Here is a 19232-nt window from a genome sequence, read left to right on the forward strand (position 1 = left end):
TCCACGCCTTTGCAACCTCTTTCCCCTGAGCCTCCTACCCCAGCCCTTCCCCAGAACCCAATCATCAAGGATCACCTCCTCAGGGAGCCCCCTCCATACCACCCTCACCCCGCCAACTTTTCTCTAGCCTCCTCTCTCCTAGCCTCTCTGTGCTTTGCAGTGTGCTCGTCCTTCCCATCCTCCCAGCCAAGTTCAGGAAGGACTTATTCTTCCACTGGACAAACCCAAAACTGTGGCCCAGCGAGCTAACAGATGAAGAGTAACTCTGGGCTCCTTCCCTCATCTCAAGACAGCAGCCTCTGTGGGGCCCCTCCCTGCCCACTCACCTGGTTTGCATGGAATGGGCTGAATGGGCAAAGCCAGCTGGGAGTCAGGGGTGACAGGCAAAGGCTGGTGACTTGGGGGAAAGGCTGGGATCATGACATAAGGCATGTTAACCTGCTGAAGGCAAAGAAACGCACTGTAAGTCCCTGGAGACCAAAGAGCTGCCAAGCTGGGGTCAGCCAGGACCTGGGGTAGGGTGGGTGCACACAGGACATAGAGTAGGGATAATTTTCCGAAGGATCCACCTGAGCCCACATCACCTCTGTGAACCCATCTCCTTGTCCTTGAGTCTCACTGGGGGTGGGGGAGACATCCTGGGTCACCCCCTAAAATCAGGGCATTAAAATCAGAGGGAATTGGAGCAAAAGTATGGCCTCTTCATCAAGTGGGGAGTAGATGGTAGGGAGGGGGCACGGGTTGTTCCACAGCCCCCTTTCCCAGTGGCTCCAAGGGCCAGTGTCACCCTCAGCCTGAGGTGTCCCATCATCACCTGGATCTGCTGCTGGAGGAGGTTGATTTTGTGCTGTTGCTGAATCAGCTGCTGCTGCTGCTTGGCGATCTGTCGAGGCATGGAGTCGACAAGGGAATCACGAAAGGCCCTGGCCTTCCTCCCGTGTCTGTCCCAGCCTAACCTGACTTCCCCAGGAGGGCAAGTGGAGAGCAGGGGAGCAAAGCAGAGCACAGGGAGACAGAGCAGAGCGCAGGGAGACAGAGCTGAGTGCCAGGGGACAGAGCAGAGCGCCAATTCTCAGAACCTGGTCTCCTGTTGTGGGTAGTCACCCTTCCCCACAGAGGACTCTGAACCCAGCCCCGGGTGGCACCTGCTCCTGCTGCTGCCGGGCCAGTTCCATCTGTTGCTGCTGCTTCTCGAACAGCATGGCAGCCATGTTCTTCTGCTCAGAGTGGGCTGTAAGGAGCTGGTCCCGAAGGGCAGACAGCTGATGGATCATGACCAGAAGCTGGAGCTCCTTCTCAGCCAGGCTCTCTTGGGTCCCTGCTCCACAGTGAAATGCCACTATGAGAATCTTTGTTAGTTCACCTGTCTCTCTGCCCAACCCACCCATCTGACAACTGCTCCTTCCCAGAATCCTGCTTGCCCAGTCTCCAGCTTCGTTATACTTTAGGTGAATTTTTTTAAATCCATTGATTGGAACAATGACAGTCACTTCACAGGGTTAGTTTGAGGATGAACGAACTAATGTGTGAAGAGTTGTTTGTCTAGTATCTGGCAATGTTTACTCACGTCCCTGCCTACCATTCCAACCTGGCTGTCTGACTTGTCAGTTTATTCCTAAGAGCTGAACCGGGGACCGTTTATACTCAGAATGCCTCTGGAAAATGCTGAAGCTCAGGCTCCCAGTCAGTAAATGGGGGAAGCATAAGCACTGATTAAAAGCTCCCACTGTGGGTGTGGTAGCCAACACCGAGAAAATGATCACTCTTCGGTAAGCAGCAGCTCTCAGTAAGGTCCTGGAAGTCTAGCCTCAACTGCCAACAGTAAGTAGAAACTGTCAGCTTACATTTTAGCCTGAGGCCTGGAAGGCTGAATGATGAGCCTCAGTCCCAAAGGTCACGAATGAGAGCCTAGATCCATCCCACGGGATCTGCTTCCAGCCAGGCCTCCCTCACCTGGGGATGGGCCAGACCGCTGCTTACAGAGGTAGAGAGGTCCAGGTGAAGCATGGTGATAAGCCTCAGAAGCTGGTGGGCGTTAGGACACCGGACAGGTGTACGAGGTACTGCCCTGTTTACCCAGAATGCATGACTAGGCCAGGCAGGAAAGGCACTGAAAAGCCCTCCCTGCTCTTTGCATGTAGGCCCGAACCTTTGACATCCTTGGTTTCCACTGAACTTCTTCCCAGAAACCTCTCCTTCCAGTCACTGGACAGCAGCTTCTCAATGGCTGGTACAACTGGAAGAAGGCACAGGGAGTGCGCGGTCAGGACCCACCAGAGAGTAGCCCAGACCTCACTCTAACAGGACAGCTAGCCTACCTTCTTGTAAGTTGCGGTTGAAGTCTAACCGCTCTTGGCTTCCTGAAGCGGCGTCAGAAGCTGCTGGTCTCTTGGGGTCTGGGGACCCAGTGCTCTCTGGTGAGGCACAGTCCTGCAAGACACACTGCATTACTGCTGCCTCCCATGAAATGGAGCACTCAGTACAGAGAGGGCCGAGTGCCACAAAGGCGTCCTTTCTGAAGAACCCTGAGACTCTATGCGCCCAACCGATAAGGCTGTTCATTCTCACATTCCCAGCCCCTGCTCATACTACCTGATAAATGATACAGTGAAATGAACAGACTTGGGGATAAGAGATCTAGATTTCAGGCCAGGCTTGGTGGGCTGGATCTGACACAAGCCCCTGACAGCTCTCTGAAAGTCATCCCTGCGATCCATATCCTAAAGCATCTGAATAAGGGGTCAATATGCCAGGAAGGGCTGATGATGGGTTTATCATGGAAACATACCTCTGTGTACCTGTGTTTGTCTATGTGTTTTCAGAAAGGTTTAACCGAGAAGGGAAGATTCCACCTGAATGGAGGGTCCTGGATTGTTTTATCCCTCCCCCCACCCCACCATCCCCACCCCCTGCCAGACTATAGACAGTATGGCCAGCTGTCTCAAGTCCCTGGCCACCACACCTTCTCCAGCATGTGTACCTTCGAACTGCGAGCTCACCCTCGGCTAGTCATGATTATGAACCCATGCGTTCCTCCTTCCCCCAGCCAGGCCACTTGCTTACCCACGGTGGCCTCCCTAAGTCGTCCCCGTGCCTGGAGCAATGCCTTTGCAGTTTAGAGTTCTTGCAGGGGACCAGAGTTCAGTTCCCAGTATTCACATCTACACATCCAGCTCCAGAGGAGCCAACACCCCCTTCTGGCCTCTGAGGGCAACTGTACACTCATGTGCACGTAACCCTAGACAGACAGAGACACACACACGCACACACGCATGCCAGGGACTGAAGCCATAGCTCAGTGGACTGAGAACATCTGTTGCTCTGACAGAGAACCCAGGTTCCGTTTCCCATGCCCACATGTGTGGGCACCCACACAACCACTCCAGTTCCAGAGCGTCTGACACCTTCTTCTGACCTCTGTGGCACCAGGCACATAGACACTTATACACATTCAGGCCACAAACTCATACACATAAAATTAATAAATCCAAAAATGTTAGTAAGTAAATAAACAAACAAATGAAAACAAATCTTTAAAAAAGCGTTCAACTAAGTAGACATGGTGGCCCACACCTTTAATCCTAGAAGAAGACGTAGAGGCAGGTGGGTCTCTGTGAGTTCCTAGCCAGCCTGATCACAATAGAGTCCCTGTCTCAAACAACGACAACCCCCCAAAAACAAAAAACGAGGAGGCAGCGTTGGTGGAGCAGCATTATTCCATGTCTCATCTAACCCAAGCCTCCTCCAAGATGTGTTCCCTGATCATCCCCACTCTTCTAAACTGAGTTCCTCCTTCAAGTCAGCAAATCAAATTTCCTTTATGGAAACAGAAGACCTGCAGAATCCCTATCATTTATTTCAGTTCCCTCTCCTCTAAGTGTGTGTGTGTGTGACGTGCATGTGTTCCCATGTGAGTATCGGCACATGTGTGTGCAAATGCATCTCTGTGTGTGTTCCCGTGTGATTGTGGGCACATGTGTGTGCAGGGACACATCCGTGTGTGCACGTGTGCACTGAGTCCTAGACTTGATAGGCATCTGTCATTTTATTTACTAAACAGGCCTCTCACTGACAGAGCTCTTGTTCCAGGGACTCCCAATCTCTGCCTCGAGGCAGCTGCCACACGCTCTGGGCTCTGACAGGGTTCTAGGAATCCAAACTTCCATCCCCATGCTTGTGCAGCAAGCATGTTCATGACTAAGTCATGTCTCCAGACCTAGCTCCCTGTCTTAAGGAAATTATAGTCTGTGAGCTGCAATTTCACCCCAGCTTAAAGAGACTGACTTTCCCAGATGTATCTCATCCCCCAGCTAGTCTCCTTTGAGGAACAGTCACTCGGGTAGGGACAGAAGGAACCAGCCCCGTCCTACTCTGACAGTGACCCGGTTTCCAGCCTGACCACGGTGGCCCACCTGGGGCTGACCTGGGCCCTACGTTGCCCCTGCAGAGACCACTGCTGCACACAAACCAGGTAAGAGCACGCAGGCCTAGTGGACAGGGTGGATTGGCCTGAGGTGTGAAGCCACAAAGGCAGTGGGGATGCTGACCCTGGGAGGAGGTCCCTAGAAAGTGCTGGGCACCTGAGCTGGAGCTTGTGAGTTGGCGGCATCCTGAGCAGCCAGGGCTGGGTCTCCAGGCCGGGGCTCCACTGCAGCGGCTGTGCCATGGGGGCCCTCGTGGCAAGGTTCCTTCTTCTCTTCAGACTTGACCGTGCAGTTCACCATGGTGCTAATACTGTCTGGGGCCAGCTGCACAGAGACGGGGCTCCGCATGGACATCCTGCGGGAGGAAGGACAGGGGACACTGAGTGACTGAGGTCTACCTGCCCCCAGGAGGCGCCTCCATCCTTTGTTTCCCCAAGCACCTCCTGACACCCCTCAAAGATGCATATGTCAGAAACATAAGCCTGCTTTAAAACCTGCCTTTTTATTTTTATTTTTTTTTTCATCTTTAAAATCCATCGGAGCATCCCACCTCTGACATTCATTTGCTCCTTTTGCCTCCACACCCTCAGCCCACTCCCTGTTTCTTGTGATGCTGTGTCTAGTAAGGGCTCGGCGGAGGATGCCACAGAGGGTTAACTGGCTGTTTCTGAGCCCAGGAGAACTGAACATTGTATGTGTGTAAACATATGTACTGCAGCTAGTTACTAAGGCTTAAGATCAAGAGTCAACAACCTGAGAGTCTGAATTTGAAAGCCGGCGGTGGTTGCTCAGGCCTTTAGTCCCAGCACTCGGGAGGCAGAGGCAGGTCAACCTCTGTGATTTCGACCAGGCTCATCTACATAGAGTTCCAGGAAAGCCAAAGTTAGACAGTGAGACCTGTCTCCAACAAACCCTCCCCTCCACCAAAAAATAAAAATAAAAATAAAAAAATAAAATAAATAAAATAAAATAGTTTGGATTTGAACCTCCAGTCCAATGACCAACTTGGCTAGAACTGGCAGGAGCTCTCACACACCAGGTATGGATTGCCTTAGTTCCCATCTTGACCAAGAGAAAGCCAAAAGCCAACTCCCCAGGACAAGCCATTTATTCTTTTTAGTGTCCTTGAGTATCAGACCTAGGACCCCACACAAGCTAAGTATCTGCTCTACCACAAAGCTACAGACAACTCCTTATTCTTCTCATTGTAGAGACAAGTCAAAGTGAAATGTTTTATATTGACACATATCTGTACATCACATATCTATTGCAAGTTATAAAATATAGAAGAATGGCATTCAAAAATATATTCTGCTTTATAGCTAGAGTCCCCACTGGCACTGACACTTGGAGTGCCAGGCCTGGAGATTTTGTGAGAATTTTAAAAATATTTTCTCTTAATTTTTCATTATGTGCATGTTCGTGGATATGTGGGTGCCAAGAGAGGCCATAGGAGGGCAATGGACCTTCTGAAGATGGAAGAGTTAAGGCGGTCGTGAGCCACCAGATGTGAGTGCCTGGAAGCGATCTCTTATTCCCTGCAGGGCAGCAAGCATGCTTACTGCTAAGCCATCTCTTCAGCCTCTTGGCTGTATTTTTCTTCCAAAAATGTTTTTTTAATTATTTATGCTATGTATATGAGTGTTTTGACTATATGTGTGCACCGTATTTACGCTAGGTGCCTGGAGGGCATTGGATCCCCTGGAACTAGAGTTACAGATGGTTGGTTGTGAGCCACCATGTAGGTGCTAGAAAATGAATCCAGGTTCTCCGCAAGTAGTCTTAGGACAGGTTCTTTGCACCAAGTATTCTTAGCCACAGAGTAAATCTCGTCATTCCCCCATCCCTGGGTTTTTACATGTTTGTTTTCCTAGACAGGGTCTCGGATCTCGGATAGCCCTGGCTAGTACCCACTATATGGCTGAGGATGGCCTTGACCTCAAGTGCTGGGATCACAGGCCTGTACCACCATGCCCAACTTGCAATATGATTGGTAGACTTGTGAAGCTGCCTCCTCTTCTGCCATAGGACCCAGCACCATCAGAGGGTGAACATATGCAGGACTTGGCAGAGTAGTTTTCAGGGTCATGTCAGGGAGGAGGCCAGAGTAGCGGCTGCCCATCCTTGACAGTCCTCAGGGAAGCACTCAGAGTTGTGCTCTGGTGGGACATAAGGGTCTGGCCTCTTGCAAAAGCCTTGGGAGGTGGGGCCTGATCAGGGGTGACTGGGTCAGGAGTCTTCTGCCTTCACAATTGGATTAATGTCATCACTGGGGAGGGTATTATTGAAAAATAGAGTTGATTAGTTTATTAGCTGACTGGTATTCCTGTGCCCTCCTGCCATGAGGTATAAAGCTAAATGGCATTTGTCTTTCAACCTCTGCAATGGTAGAAAAGATATAGACGTAGACACATAGGGCAGGTGTAGGGCAACCACCGGATGCAGTGACAGACTTAAACAGCCGAGGCGGTGCGACACACTAGTGCCACCTCATGGGCACACCCCTAGCGGATTCCTGTAGCCACGCTACTCCCCAGCTTAACCAAGCCATGCTCCCACACCAAAGCTGTTGTGTCTGCAGTTTTGAGTTGCAACAACAATGACACAAAACCCTTTTCTTTTCTGCACATTCCAGGGTCGCTGTCTTCGCACTAGGTTTTATCAACTTTAGCAAACAATTTTTCCTTCTCTCAAGACCTTTCATTTTGTTGTTTTATTTTACATGTCCTGCCCGAGTGAACTGTTTGTGCACAGGCATGTGCAGTGCCCGTGGAGGCCACAGGAGGCACCAGATCCTCTGAAGTGGAGTTACAGGTTGTTGAGAGCCACCATGTGGGTGCTGGGAACCAAACCCCGGTCCTCTGCAAGAGGAGTAAGAGCTCTTAATCAATGAGCCACCTCTCTCTCCAGCCTCAACTTTCAACTTTCCAATCAAGCACCTGGATTCCAGCATCACTAGGCTTGCAGGATGGGGACAGTGTTGGGTAAACCAGGAATAGAACGGACACAAACGCTGAGCTCCAGTCACAACAGCTGACCAAAGAGATGCCACTAAGCCACCCACACATTGTGGAGATACACTGGACAAAGGCTGATCCACAGCCTCGACAGTTTAAGATTTCATCATGCTTTCTGAGAACGTGTGCTGTTTACAAACATACATGATGGAGTATAACTCAGGTGCTAGAGTATATGAAGCTTTGCATTCCATCCCTAGCACCATATAAAACTGGCTGTACCAATACAAGAAAAAAAAAAAAAGCAAAAACGAAAGAGGGAGAGGGTGGGGGTGGGGGTAAGAGTGGAGGGGGAGTGGCAAACACCTTTAGTTACAGTGCTTGGGAGGCAAAGGCAGGCAGATCTCTGAGTTTGAGGCCAGCCTTGTCCACAGAGTGTGTTCCAGGACAGCCATGGCTATAGATGAAAACCAAGCCAACAACAACAGCAAACTGGGTGTGGTGACGGTGCACACCTGTAGTTCCGGAATTCAGGAGGTAGAGGCAGAAAAGTCACAAGTTCGAGGTCATCCTTGGCTACACAGCGAGTTAAGGGACAACCTGGGCCCAATGAGACTGTTTCAAAAACACCAAAATAAGGCCAACAGTACAAGCAGGTATACGCGCTTGCTGCCCAACAGGGCAAGCCTGTACTTCTGAGTTTGATCCCTGGAACCCACGAAAATGTTGAAGGTAAGAACCACTCCAAAAATTGTCACCTGATTTCCACAAGTACCTCCCTCTCCCTCTCACACACAACAAACACATTTTAAACAAAAACAAAAGAACACTATGGCCGGTGATGGTGGCGCATAATCCCAGCACTCTGGGAGGCAGCGGCAGGCACACCGCTGTGAGTTTGAGGCCAGTCTAGTCTGCAAAAGTGAGTCCAGGACAGCCAAGGCTACACAGAGAAACCCTGTCTCAAAATACAAAACAAAACAACAACAAAAAACAAAACAAAGGTTATTAATTATTTACTTCTGAGGTTTTCCATCCAATAGTTTCAGATCACAGTGGAAACCTGACACCATGTTAAGTGAGACTGAAAATAAAGGGACTAGTGCATTTATATATATCACATCTATCCTGTACAGAGTACACTGTAGTCTACAGAGTTACACCCACCGCTCTGGTACTGTGTACCGAATGATACAGTTACAGATTTGTATACAACAGAATACATAAGGTGTTTTAAGATAGCTACAGGAATATTATAATAGGCGAAGACATATACATATGTATTTGATTTGACTGCATCCTAAATCAGACCACAGCAGACTCCCCCACCCACTTTCTGAGTGCAAGATGCCTCAGGAACCCAGGACAGAGCAGGGCAAGAGAAGGCTAATTGACCCTAATTGGTCCCCATCTCACCTGAATGAAGAGAAAAAGAGACCCCAGTCCCGTTTGGCCAGGGGTTCTAGGGGTGCCTGGAGAACCTGCAGAAAGCAGGCAGCTCAGCCCATCCGGTTGGAGAGGGGCTGGGAGCCAAGCCCCGCAGGGGGGCAGGAGTGGGGGCGGGGGTATTATCCTGGAGCTGAGGGCAGCAATTACATAACAAACAAACCCGGGCTCAAGCTGTGAATTAATCAAACCGCTGAAAATAAAACCTTCCTCTCAGGAACTTCAGACAAAAGAAATGAAAACAACCAGGCTGGCTGGAAAATAAAAGGCAGCGGTGCTGAAAGCTGGGACAAAAGGAAACCAGACAATAGGGTGTTGGACAAAAGCAATAAAGCCAGAGGAAGTGTGACAGGCGCACAATGAAGGCCTGTGGGCTTCTGATCCCTCGGCTCTCAGCCACCTCATCCCACACCCACTGGCTGCCACCAGGTCGCCTCCTCTGGCCAGACTTGGGTCCCAAGGGCTTCTTCTTCATTAAGTCCAACCTCAGGGCTTCCAACTCCTACCTCAGTCCAAGTAGTTGCCGACACCGCAGCCTGAGTGCACGGTCACATGAGCGCCCAAGGCCAAATGCTGCCCCATTGGTCATGGTGACCATCTCTCCGTCGCCCCCCCAGACCCAAGGGGGAGACAGAAGAGTCCAATGCCAGTCCTAACTGCCCAGAAACCAGCCCCATTGGCTACCTTTGGCTACTGAGTCCTCTCTGGTAACCAGCCAGTCCAGGTGGGAGCATGGCCTCAGACCCCCCAGGAGCTGGATGTGGGTGGTTGTAAGCCACCTGGTTGCTTGTCCTCTGCAGGAGTGGCTCCAACCCCTAATCTCTGAGCCACTTTCCTAGCTCTAGACAAAACATCCTTTAGATTCATTTCACAGCTTTTGTTTTTGTTTCTTTCCCTGAGACAGGGCCTAACTGTGTAGGCCAGACTGGACTCGGATCCACCTGCCTCTGTGCCTGAGTCACCTGATTTTTTTGTAAAATTTTGTTTGTTTGGGGCTGCAATGAGGGCTGTACCCAGGGCCTCACCAGGCTCCTGGGCACTCTACCACTGAGCAGCACAGCCAACATTTTCTATTTATTTACTTATTTTATGTGTATTCACTGGGAGACACAACACCATATATGTGAGATCCAGTGTGTTCCTCAGGCCATCTCTTACTGCTGAGCCCTTTTCCACCTCTCCCACACCCACCGAGCACATACTCAGGGTTATTAGGAAGTGGGACTCCCAGCACACCACTGATAAACTAAGGAAACAGCTCCCAGCGGCATCAGGATGGTTTGGAGTTATGAGCCTGGTTACCTCAGCCTCAGGGAACCCTACCAGATCTGTGTATGTCAGGGTACAACCGTGCTCACAGGCAGCTGGTTTATCAGAGGCAGGGGAGGGGTTATCTCCCTGGGCTGTATGTCCTGAACCACCTCACTACCTACCGATTCCTGCACTGCCACAACCCTGAAGGAAGGAAGGTCTCCTAAGTGCCATGGTGAAAGGCAAAGGGTATAAGTAGAGCACCAGGGCTGGGCTTTAGAGTCTGATTCTTGCCTGATCCCGTCCATTTACACCACTGTAGCCCCAGACCCTAGCACAGTGCCTTGAGCACTAGGAGAAGGATGTTGCTCCCTGCACTTCCCCTGTGTGAATGATACCCATCAGCGCATTCCTTTTTCTCCCCCCGACTGATTAACATTTTCCAACCCTGTAGGGGCATCCTTAAGCCCCTTTCCAGGGACTGAAAAGCCCCTTTCCAGGGACTGGAGACCCTATTGACTTCCTTTACTCTTTCCTTGCAAAGCACATGCCATGCTTTCTCAGGGGACTTTCCTCTCTCCGGATGCCCAGAAACCCAAATTCTCCGGATGCCCAGAAACCAAATTCATCAGTGAACATGAGATGATTATGGGCTCCACTAGCTCTACTGTATCTTGCAGCTCCAAGTCCTAGTCAGGAGCCAGAACCCAGAGGCAGCCCATCAGCGCCCGCTCAGTACAAGTTCTCCTGTGTTATCTGGCCTCCCCCGCTTTGTCCAGCATCACTTTTCTTTCTTTCTTTCTTTCAATGGAGATAATGAGGCCTAGAGACATCAAGTTTGTGTTCTCGTTGGGACAGCACACTTCGGTCAGGAATCTTCCCCAGCCAGGAGACTAAACAGCACTCCTCTTTTACCCTCCTCTCTCTCCTACGAAGCCCACCTCACAGGTCTTCACCACACTCCTTCCTCCTCAGCTTTATCTCACTAAGCATCTTTAAAGGGTGCCATTCCCAAGGAGGAAGGGGTTCCAGCCATCTTCTCCCTAAAGTTTCTCAACTGGTGCCTGGGACTTTGAATCCAGTGTCTGGATAAAGGCACGGAGAAACCCCTACAAGGATGACCAGGGGTGGGGTGCTGGCCATAGCCACTGTTCTCCCCACAAGCATGTTTCCCCATCTCTCCTCCACCCTCTGACAGCCCCTTTCTGCCCAAACAAACCACCATCCACTTCCTCTTCTAATCACTCAACAACAGACTCAGCTGAAGGGGAATCAAGGGAAAGTCTTCACTCTCAGCCCTTCCTCCTTCCGTAACCATGGCTCCCGGTCCCCACCACATATCTAGATGTAGAGGGAGACTCCAGTTATCATAGCATGACTGTGACTCAGACCTGTGGCACAGAGAAGACAGCTTCAATAGCCAGGCAGACCCTCTGAGGAGGGCCACTGGGCACAGCAAACTTCCTCTGCTGCCCCTTCCCCCCAACTTGTCAGGGTGGCTGGTGCCGAGGGCATCGCCAAAGAAAGAGCCATGTAACTAACAAGGGTGGGGCAGGCCCTGGTTCCAGAGGGAATGTCACTTCCTCTGAAACCCCAGAGAGTTGAGAGCTTCAGGCTGCCCTGAACAATAGTCCCAAGGCGTGGGTGCCCAGAATGGTGCCCCGTGCCACATCCGGCCATTCTTCCCACAGGCCGCACCCTGCCACCCTTCCTGACTCCACCCGATCCTATCTCTGTGTTTACTCTGAGCTGGGAGTTGGGCTGGCTGCAGGCTGAGGACACCGCTTCCCTGATAGTCCTCTTGCCCCTTACAGCCTGTAGACCTGTGGCAGATGGGATCCAGCTGCGGCTGGTCTAAGTCTCAGCAGGCTAAGAATGGGCCAGCACTCCAACCTCAGAGCTGACTGATCCCATTGGCTGGCCAAGTGGTATCTATCTACCTGGATGGATGGACGCTTCATGAAGAATTTAGCTCCTGTCCCAGCCTGGGGGAGTTGGTGGCCACCCACTAGTCAGTGCCTTTAGCCAGAACCCACCTCAGCACTGAGCTTTCTTCCCTGGCACCAAAACATGAGCCCCCAAGAGTACAGTGGAAAGCAGTGGCCTGAGACTGTAGCTGTGATGGCCCAAGCCCTCTACATGGTCTCCCAGCCTTGGAGGTGTCTGAGTATCAATACCAAAGGAGACTCAAGAGAGAGAGGAAGCTCTGAGGTGAAAGCTCACACTGTGCAAGAATTCACATGATGATGTGTCCCTGGGAGGTCTTCTCTGGGGACTAGATGGTGTCTACAGGCATGCTTCATCCCAATAGAACCAAGATTTTGACTGGGCCGTCCTTGTCTCCCAGGAAGAAAAATTCTAGGATGTTGCAGCAGCAATTGGCCAACCTTATTCAAAACCTCACCAGGAATAAGCCAAAGGAGAAACAAAATGCAAGATGCCATAGTGTATGGCACTCACTTGGCCACACTACTGGGTGCTCTGCAGTCTCTCAAAAGAACACCAGAGAAGCTGGGGGCTGGGCCATCCTATCCAGCAAAGGAGGGATGTCTGAAGTCACAGTCATCAACACCAAGCCTGCGTGCGTCTTGTATCCACCGCTTGCTACCCAGTCATTCTCCCACTATAGCTATGTTTTAACCCAACAAAGACAAACTGACCATGATGTTCACAGTTTACAAGGTCAGTTCTTGACTGATTTCGGGCCAAGAAAAAAAGAGGTCAAAAGAAGGCAAGGCAGCTTTGGGAACTTGGAAACAAGACTGTTTCTCAAAACCTTAATTTCAATCAGGCATGCGGCACACATCTGTAATCCCAACACGTTGGAGGAGGAGCTGAAGGATTATAAATTCCAGGCTAGCCTGGGGTACATGAAATCCCCTTGTAAAACAACAAAACCCTACTGCTTCTTCCTGCATACAAAGAATCTAACACCTGCTCTGCCGTTACAGGGATGATGGCCACATACATGGTTGAGGATGAAGGGAGTAGGAGAAGCAAGGACTCCCTGGACCTCCCCTGGGATTGTGAGGTACATATTTGGTCGTCAGTCTTCTGGCCTATGACTCCTAAAACCTTTGCACTCTCCAAAGTGATGATCTCTTTATGTGCTAATAATCTGGGTGGGGGCTGCAGCTCCTAAGCAGCAATAGAACAAGATAGTTTTTGACTCTCGTCTCCACCCCCAACCTCTGGAGCTCACTGGAAGGGCACTGGCCTTGAATGTGTTCAGGCCAGGTTCCAATCCCAACACTGCAAGAAACTGAAATGAAAAATGCAGCCACTGGAGAGCTGAGGGGGATGGACCTGTAAAAAGCAGACAAGGACTTTGCTCCCTGAACCCACACACCATCCTTAGATGGTCAGGCAAGCAGAGATACGAGTCTCCCTTCACTACACAGGTTCCCACCCTTTGGATCCACTCAAGGTGACTCCTGTCCGTCCTGTTCCCTCCAACCCCACTAAGGATGGAATCCAGGGTTTTATGCATGATACTCAAGAGCTCCGCCACTAAGCTGTAGAGCCTCCAGCCCTTGATTCTTGTTTGAGTTTAGATTTGTGCTATTTTTGTAATAAAATTTTCTTTTTCAAAACTGAAAATACTTTTTCAGAAACTATATTCTGATCAATTTCCCCTCCCCAAACTCCTCCTAGATTTTCCCCTGCCTTTCCACCCACCGAAACCCACACCCCCTCTCCTTTTCTGTCTCATTAGAAAACAAAGTCATCTAAAATAAATAAAAAATTAAAACAAAGCAGAATAGGACAAAACAAAACAAACAAGCAGAAAACAAAGAGCCAAGAAAAAAAAGCACAAGAAACACATACAGACACAGAGAAAAACACAAATTTGTATACTTAGAAATCTCATAAAAACACAAAATTGGAAACAAAAGACCTGTAAGGAAAAACAGCAATAGTAAAAAACTCAAAACAAACAAACAAAAAACACTCAACAAAAACAAAACCCCACAAAACAACAAAAAACTCTAAAACTGTGTGGTTTGTACACCCAGTGAAACTTGGTTGAAGAGAACTAATTTTTCCCTTTGCAAGCAGTTATCAACTGAGATAGCTTCCGGGTTAGAGAGGGGTAACAGGGGCTTGTGTCTACTTCCCTGTCAGCACTGGCACCCCATCTGGCTTAGACCTGTGCAGGCCCTGTGCAGTCTCCATGAATTTATCGGGCCTGTTGTGTCTAAAAGGCCTTGTTTCCTTGGTATCTTCCATTCCCACTTAACCATTGGTTCTTACAATCTGTTTCCTCTTTCAAGTGGTCCCTGGGAGAGATTTGATGATGCAGCCCATTTAGAACTGCGCATTCCAAGGTCTCTGATGTTTGGCGCATCGTCCATTTGTAGGCCTCTGTATTTGGTTTTATCTACTGCAAGAAGGTTCTCTGATAATGGCTGAGCAAAACAATGATCTGTGAGTATAGCAGCATGTCTTTAGGAGTCATTTTGTTGCTACCTTCCATCAGCAGAATAGCAGTATTTGGATCTGGCCTATATAGCCTCGGGTTCTTGGCCACCCGAACAGTGTATAAGTAAGTTCCAGTCAGAGAGTGGTTGGTTTACTCCCACACTGTGGTGGCACTATTGCACCAGTGTCTCCTGCAGGCAGCTCACCATTCTAGATTGAGGGCTTACAGCTAGGCGTTTGCCTTTCTCTCTGCGAGCGTGCAGAGCATCCTTCAGTATCATGAACACTGGTCAGTGGGGTGGGCGCTCCAGGGAGGCAACAGCTCTACTTCTCTGTGCTCAGTGGGTCATGTGGGTGTTTTCCTCAGCAACAGTGCCTTACCGTCAGTTTGTAGAGAACAACCAACAGCCTTGGCAAGAGTCTAGGTTGTTTGGGGGTTTCCATGGGGCCTCTTCGGACAACATCTCAATTAGATGTAACCCATTCCTGACTCTGGAGATTTCATCTGGAGGTGATGGCAGGAGGTGTGTAACGGGGACTTTCTTCTCCGTTACTTGGTGATTCCATTTACATTCCTTTCATTTATGTATACATTTTAAGGCACTTCTACTATAGGTTTCTATGCTACCCCTCCAATGGCCCTCAGTGTTAGCTGCCTCTTCCTATACTTCCTCTCCATTTAATCCTCCTGTTCCAGTCGAAGCAACCGCCAGCCCTTGATATTTTTGTGATAGGATCTCAGGCTGGCCTTGATCTTCCTGCCTCTTTATAAGCTGATGCCACGTGTGTGTGACCCCAGAACTGGCATCCTAAATGTCTTTTTGGTATCGCCAACAACCTAGCATCTCTCTACAAGTACTATACAGTGTAAATCCTCAGATACCCACAGTGGGGGCAGGAGAGCACACAGACCTGTGAAGGAAGCCCAAGAGTGCACAAGGCCCTGTTTACCCAGAACAGTCACTGCACTGAGCATGAACTACTGTACCTTCCCTCCCTGGGATGACACACCTCGTCAGAACTCACCAGCTCTTCAGAATACCCTCATCTGCCTCTGGTGCCCACCAGTGGGAAATGTCATTCCATTAACCCAGGCAGTGGCATTCCAATCCCAAGAGCAAGGGGGACGTGGGGACAAAAGAATAGCCACGGAGGGGAAAGATGATTGAGACAGTCCACAATAAGCTGTGTTTCCCCATCATGTGAGAGGAATTTTGTCTTTGCTGCACAGACTTTCTGCCATGTCTGGACTGGGCAGCAAACGGCTTTGGCTTAGTGACAATTCTGGGCTCTGCAGACTAAGCTCTAGTTCTCTTTTCAAAATATTAGGTGGTATCAGGTAAAATAGTGGCTTTAAAGACATGCAAAGAAGGTTGAAGCCCCAGTACCCTCCCCCCTTTTAACTTTTATTTTATAAATTTGGGTGTTTTGCCTGCATATATGACTGAGTATACCACCTGTGTGCCTGAGACTCAAAGAGGCCAGAGGAGGGGCTGTATCCCCTGGGACTAGAGTTACAGCAGAGCACAATATGGGTGCTGGGAATTGAATCTGAGTTCTCTGGAAGAGCAACAAATACTCCTAACTGCTGAACCATCCTACCCCGCTTTTTGTTTTTCCTCCATTTTTTTTTTATTGTGAAGTTTAATGTTTTTTAACTTTGTCTTATCTATTACTAATAGAATGGTAGCTGTGGAGAAAATAAAGACATGCGTGGTAGAAAGTCCTCCTGAACAAATACTGTGGCAATAGCTCTTACTTCAAATACAACCCCACCCCCTTGTTTTGTTTTGTTTGAGACAGCCTTTCTACCTAGCCCTGGCTGTCCTCAAACTCACCCAAATATGCCTGCCTCTGCCTCCCAAGTTCTGGGATTCAAATGCACTTTTAAATAATTATAGCCTCCTCGGTCCATATACTGTCACCTGGAAGTGTAATATTTTCAGGGCTGATCATCTGATACTGGATAACCAATTGGTTTACTCTTCCCTGGGGAGGACTAGTTCTCCTGCTCTCAGTAGTCTTCTGTTGCCCGTAGTTCTCTGAGTAAGGCTGAGGCCTCATGAGCCTTCTACCTTCCATACTAGCAAGTCTACTGGTGTCACCCTTGGTCAGCTCACACTAGGCACCCATGCTTGTGAGACTTCATGGGTGTGGTTTCTGACCTTTCTAGGAGACACAAACTTCCTGTTCTTCTGACTTTTACAATCATTTCAGCCCTTCTTCTGCAATGATCCCTAAGCCTTAGGCACAAGAGTTGTGTTGTAGATGTATCCACTGGGTCTGAGCTCTACAACTCTGAATTTTGATCAGTTGTTGTTTTCATTAATGGTCTCCACCTGTTTCAAAGAGAAGTTTCCTTCACAAGGGTGTTACTGTGGGTTTAAGGATATATATTCAGAATGTAGTTAGGGACTATGGCGGTTTAGTGACTGCAGGTTCTCCTTTAAGATCCCTGACTTCACTAGCCCTGAGCAGTCATCTAGATTTCTAGTACCAGGCACGATTTCCTTCTTATTGAGCCATTTTAAGACCCCTTAAAGAGCTGCTGGTTACCACCAAGGTGTGTGTGCCACTATTACACCCTTGTGCTATGCTGGCTGTTGTGGTGCACAGACATCATAGATGGATAGGACTGTTGATTGCTTCCCTCCTTTGGAAGCTTGCATGTGCCTTCTCAGTATCATGAGAGATGGTCCCCAAGAAGGAGGCTTTTAGATTAGATCTAGCTCTTATCCTCTGGGTCCTATATCCATAGACAAACACCTTTTTTTGTTCTTGTTTGTTTGTTTATTTTTCAAAACAGGGTTTCTCTGTGCAGCCCTGGCTGTCCATCCTGGACTCACTTTGTAGACCAGGCTGGCCTTGAACTCACAACTCACAGAGCTCCACCTGTCTCTGCCTTCTGAGTCCTGGGATTAAAAGTGTATGCCACCACACCCGGCTCACTCTTCTTAATAGCCAGCTTAATGAACTCTTTAAGCCTGACACTTCCTTTATCTGTAAATGTGATGATACGAATGGACACACACAGAGTGTGTGTTTTTGAGTAGTAAATGAGATAATACAGTCCGAGTTCCTAACAGCTAACTCTGAGGACTGTTGCCACAGCAATCAGATAGCTTAGGAGGCTTGAGAGCAAGAATGGGGAACTGTCCAACTTGCTTGGTGAACATTGAGACTGCCTCTCCCGCCACTTCTGAGCCTTCATCTGTGGTGGAGCTCAAGGCAGGCTGCAGGGTTACCAAGCTGCTGTAATAGAAAGCACTCAGCACAAGTCCGCAGAAGTCACTATAGTGCTGAATGAATGAGTGAATGACTCGAATGAAGTGTGCCATCTCAGTATATCAGCCCCAAGCAGGATATACTCTGAAGACACTCCTTAAAGGCATTTAAGCACCAGCCTCCATGCAGCATGCACCCACATCCTGTTCCATGACTGGCAACTCCTGGGGTCCCTGCAGACTGCAGAAAGGGGTCTGATTCTTTTCCTAGTTCCTCTCACTCTGCTGCCTGCAACAGCAAAGAAATGGGTCAGCAATCAAGACGGGTAAGCACTTCAAAAACTGAAGAAGTCAGTTGATGTGGTCACCAAGAAAACCACAGGCTCTGTGAACAGGAAGGCTCTCATGCCAACAGTCAGCAAGGACCACCTATCTAAGTGGTCGTGGGAAATTTACCTTGCCAGGTATGAGGGCTTCCAGAGGGAAGCAAGCACCTACTTCCCCAGCTGGAGCAGACACTAGGCCATGGCAGGTGGCCAGACGCACTCCGTCACCAGTCCTGGCATAGGTCACCCTGAAAGTCTGTTTCTCCCCCACTGCCTCTCTTCCCCATCCCAGGAGTCTAGATGGGATACTACCCATGCCTGAAGTAAACCTAACTGTCACCATCTCCCCAAAGCCCATGGTCCTCAGAAGCCCCAGTCCAGCACCTTTCGCTCATACAGCATTCACCCACCAATAAACAGTGTTTTGTCCAGTTTCTCTGCAGAGGCGGCATTTCCTCTCCCATTATCTACCAACAGCTAGCCACAGATTTGACTTTTTTTTTTTAATTTTCACCATCTCTGCCCATGCCCACCTTGCCGTGTGTGTGTGTGTGTGTGTGTGTGTGTGTGTGTGTGTGTGTATGTGTGTGTGTGTGTGTGCGCGCAGATGTGAACATATAAATGAATGTTCATGTGGGTGCATGCATTTGTGTGTGCTTGAGTGTAGATCAGAGTTCGAGCATTAGTGTCATTCCTTAGGTGTCCTGACCTTTAATTTTATAGGTGTTGTTTTCTATTGGCTTTGGCTCCTTTTCAAAGGTGTGCGGAAGCAAGGAGGAGGTAGCCCCACAGTCTTTAATCTCTGGGATTCACCTAAAAACTTTCAATAAGGAACCCCAAGCTCTGCTTCCCTCACCAATACTCTCTGGAAACTGAGGCAAAGTGGTAGGATGACTAGTGGGCAACGGAGGGATCTGGAGGCAGCACAAAGAACAAAAAACTTGTAGTGGTGACATCCAAAATGTTTTTAAAAACATGAGTATTAGGTAATCAGACAAGTTTGCTGATGGCAGCTACATACAATGAGTGGCTGAGTCACCGTGGTGTGCGTGGCTAAGGACCCCCAACTATAGATAACTTTTCTTGAGTGTTTGCTTCATGCCAGCATTATTCAAATTGTCCTTACTCCTATGAGTTTATTTATTCTTCGGAGGAACTGTCTGAGGCAGGCACTGCTGCCAT

At 49.2% G+C, this 19232-nt stretch overlaps 1 protein-coding gene across 3 annotated transcripts in view; it reads right to left on the bottom strand.

The window, feature by feature from the left end:
• Positions 1–19232, bottom strand: part of Sox13 (SRY-box transcription factor 13) — a 43605-nt gene that overhangs the window by 5955 nt on the left and 18418 nt on the right. For 2 of the 3 annotated variants that reach the window (XM_055598069.1, XM_055598071.1), the window contains exons 2-7: positions 4581–4779; positions 2319–2430; positions 2150–2236; positions 1146–1318; positions 815–883; positions 327–441 (exon numbers count right to left, since the gene is read on the bottom strand). In XM_055598069.1, the coding sequence (XP_055454044.1) occupies positions 327–441; positions 815–883; positions 1146–1318; positions 2150–2236; positions 2319–2430; positions 4581–4779 (755 nt within the window). The remainder of the gene's footprint in view (positions 1–326; positions 442–814; positions 884–1145; positions 1319–2149; positions 2237–2318; positions 2431–4580; positions 4780–19232) is intronic. The other variant, XM_055598070.1, reaches the window with a different exon arrangement.

Source organism: Psammomys obesus, unplaced genomic scaffold (assembly GCF_907164565.1).
Source record: "Psammomys obesus unplaced genomic scaffold, mPsaObe1.curated_primary_1811, whole genome shotgun sequence".
Taxonomy (NCBI): domain Eukaryota; kingdom Metazoa; phylum Chordata; class Mammalia; order Rodentia; family Muridae; genus Psammomys; species Psammomys obesus.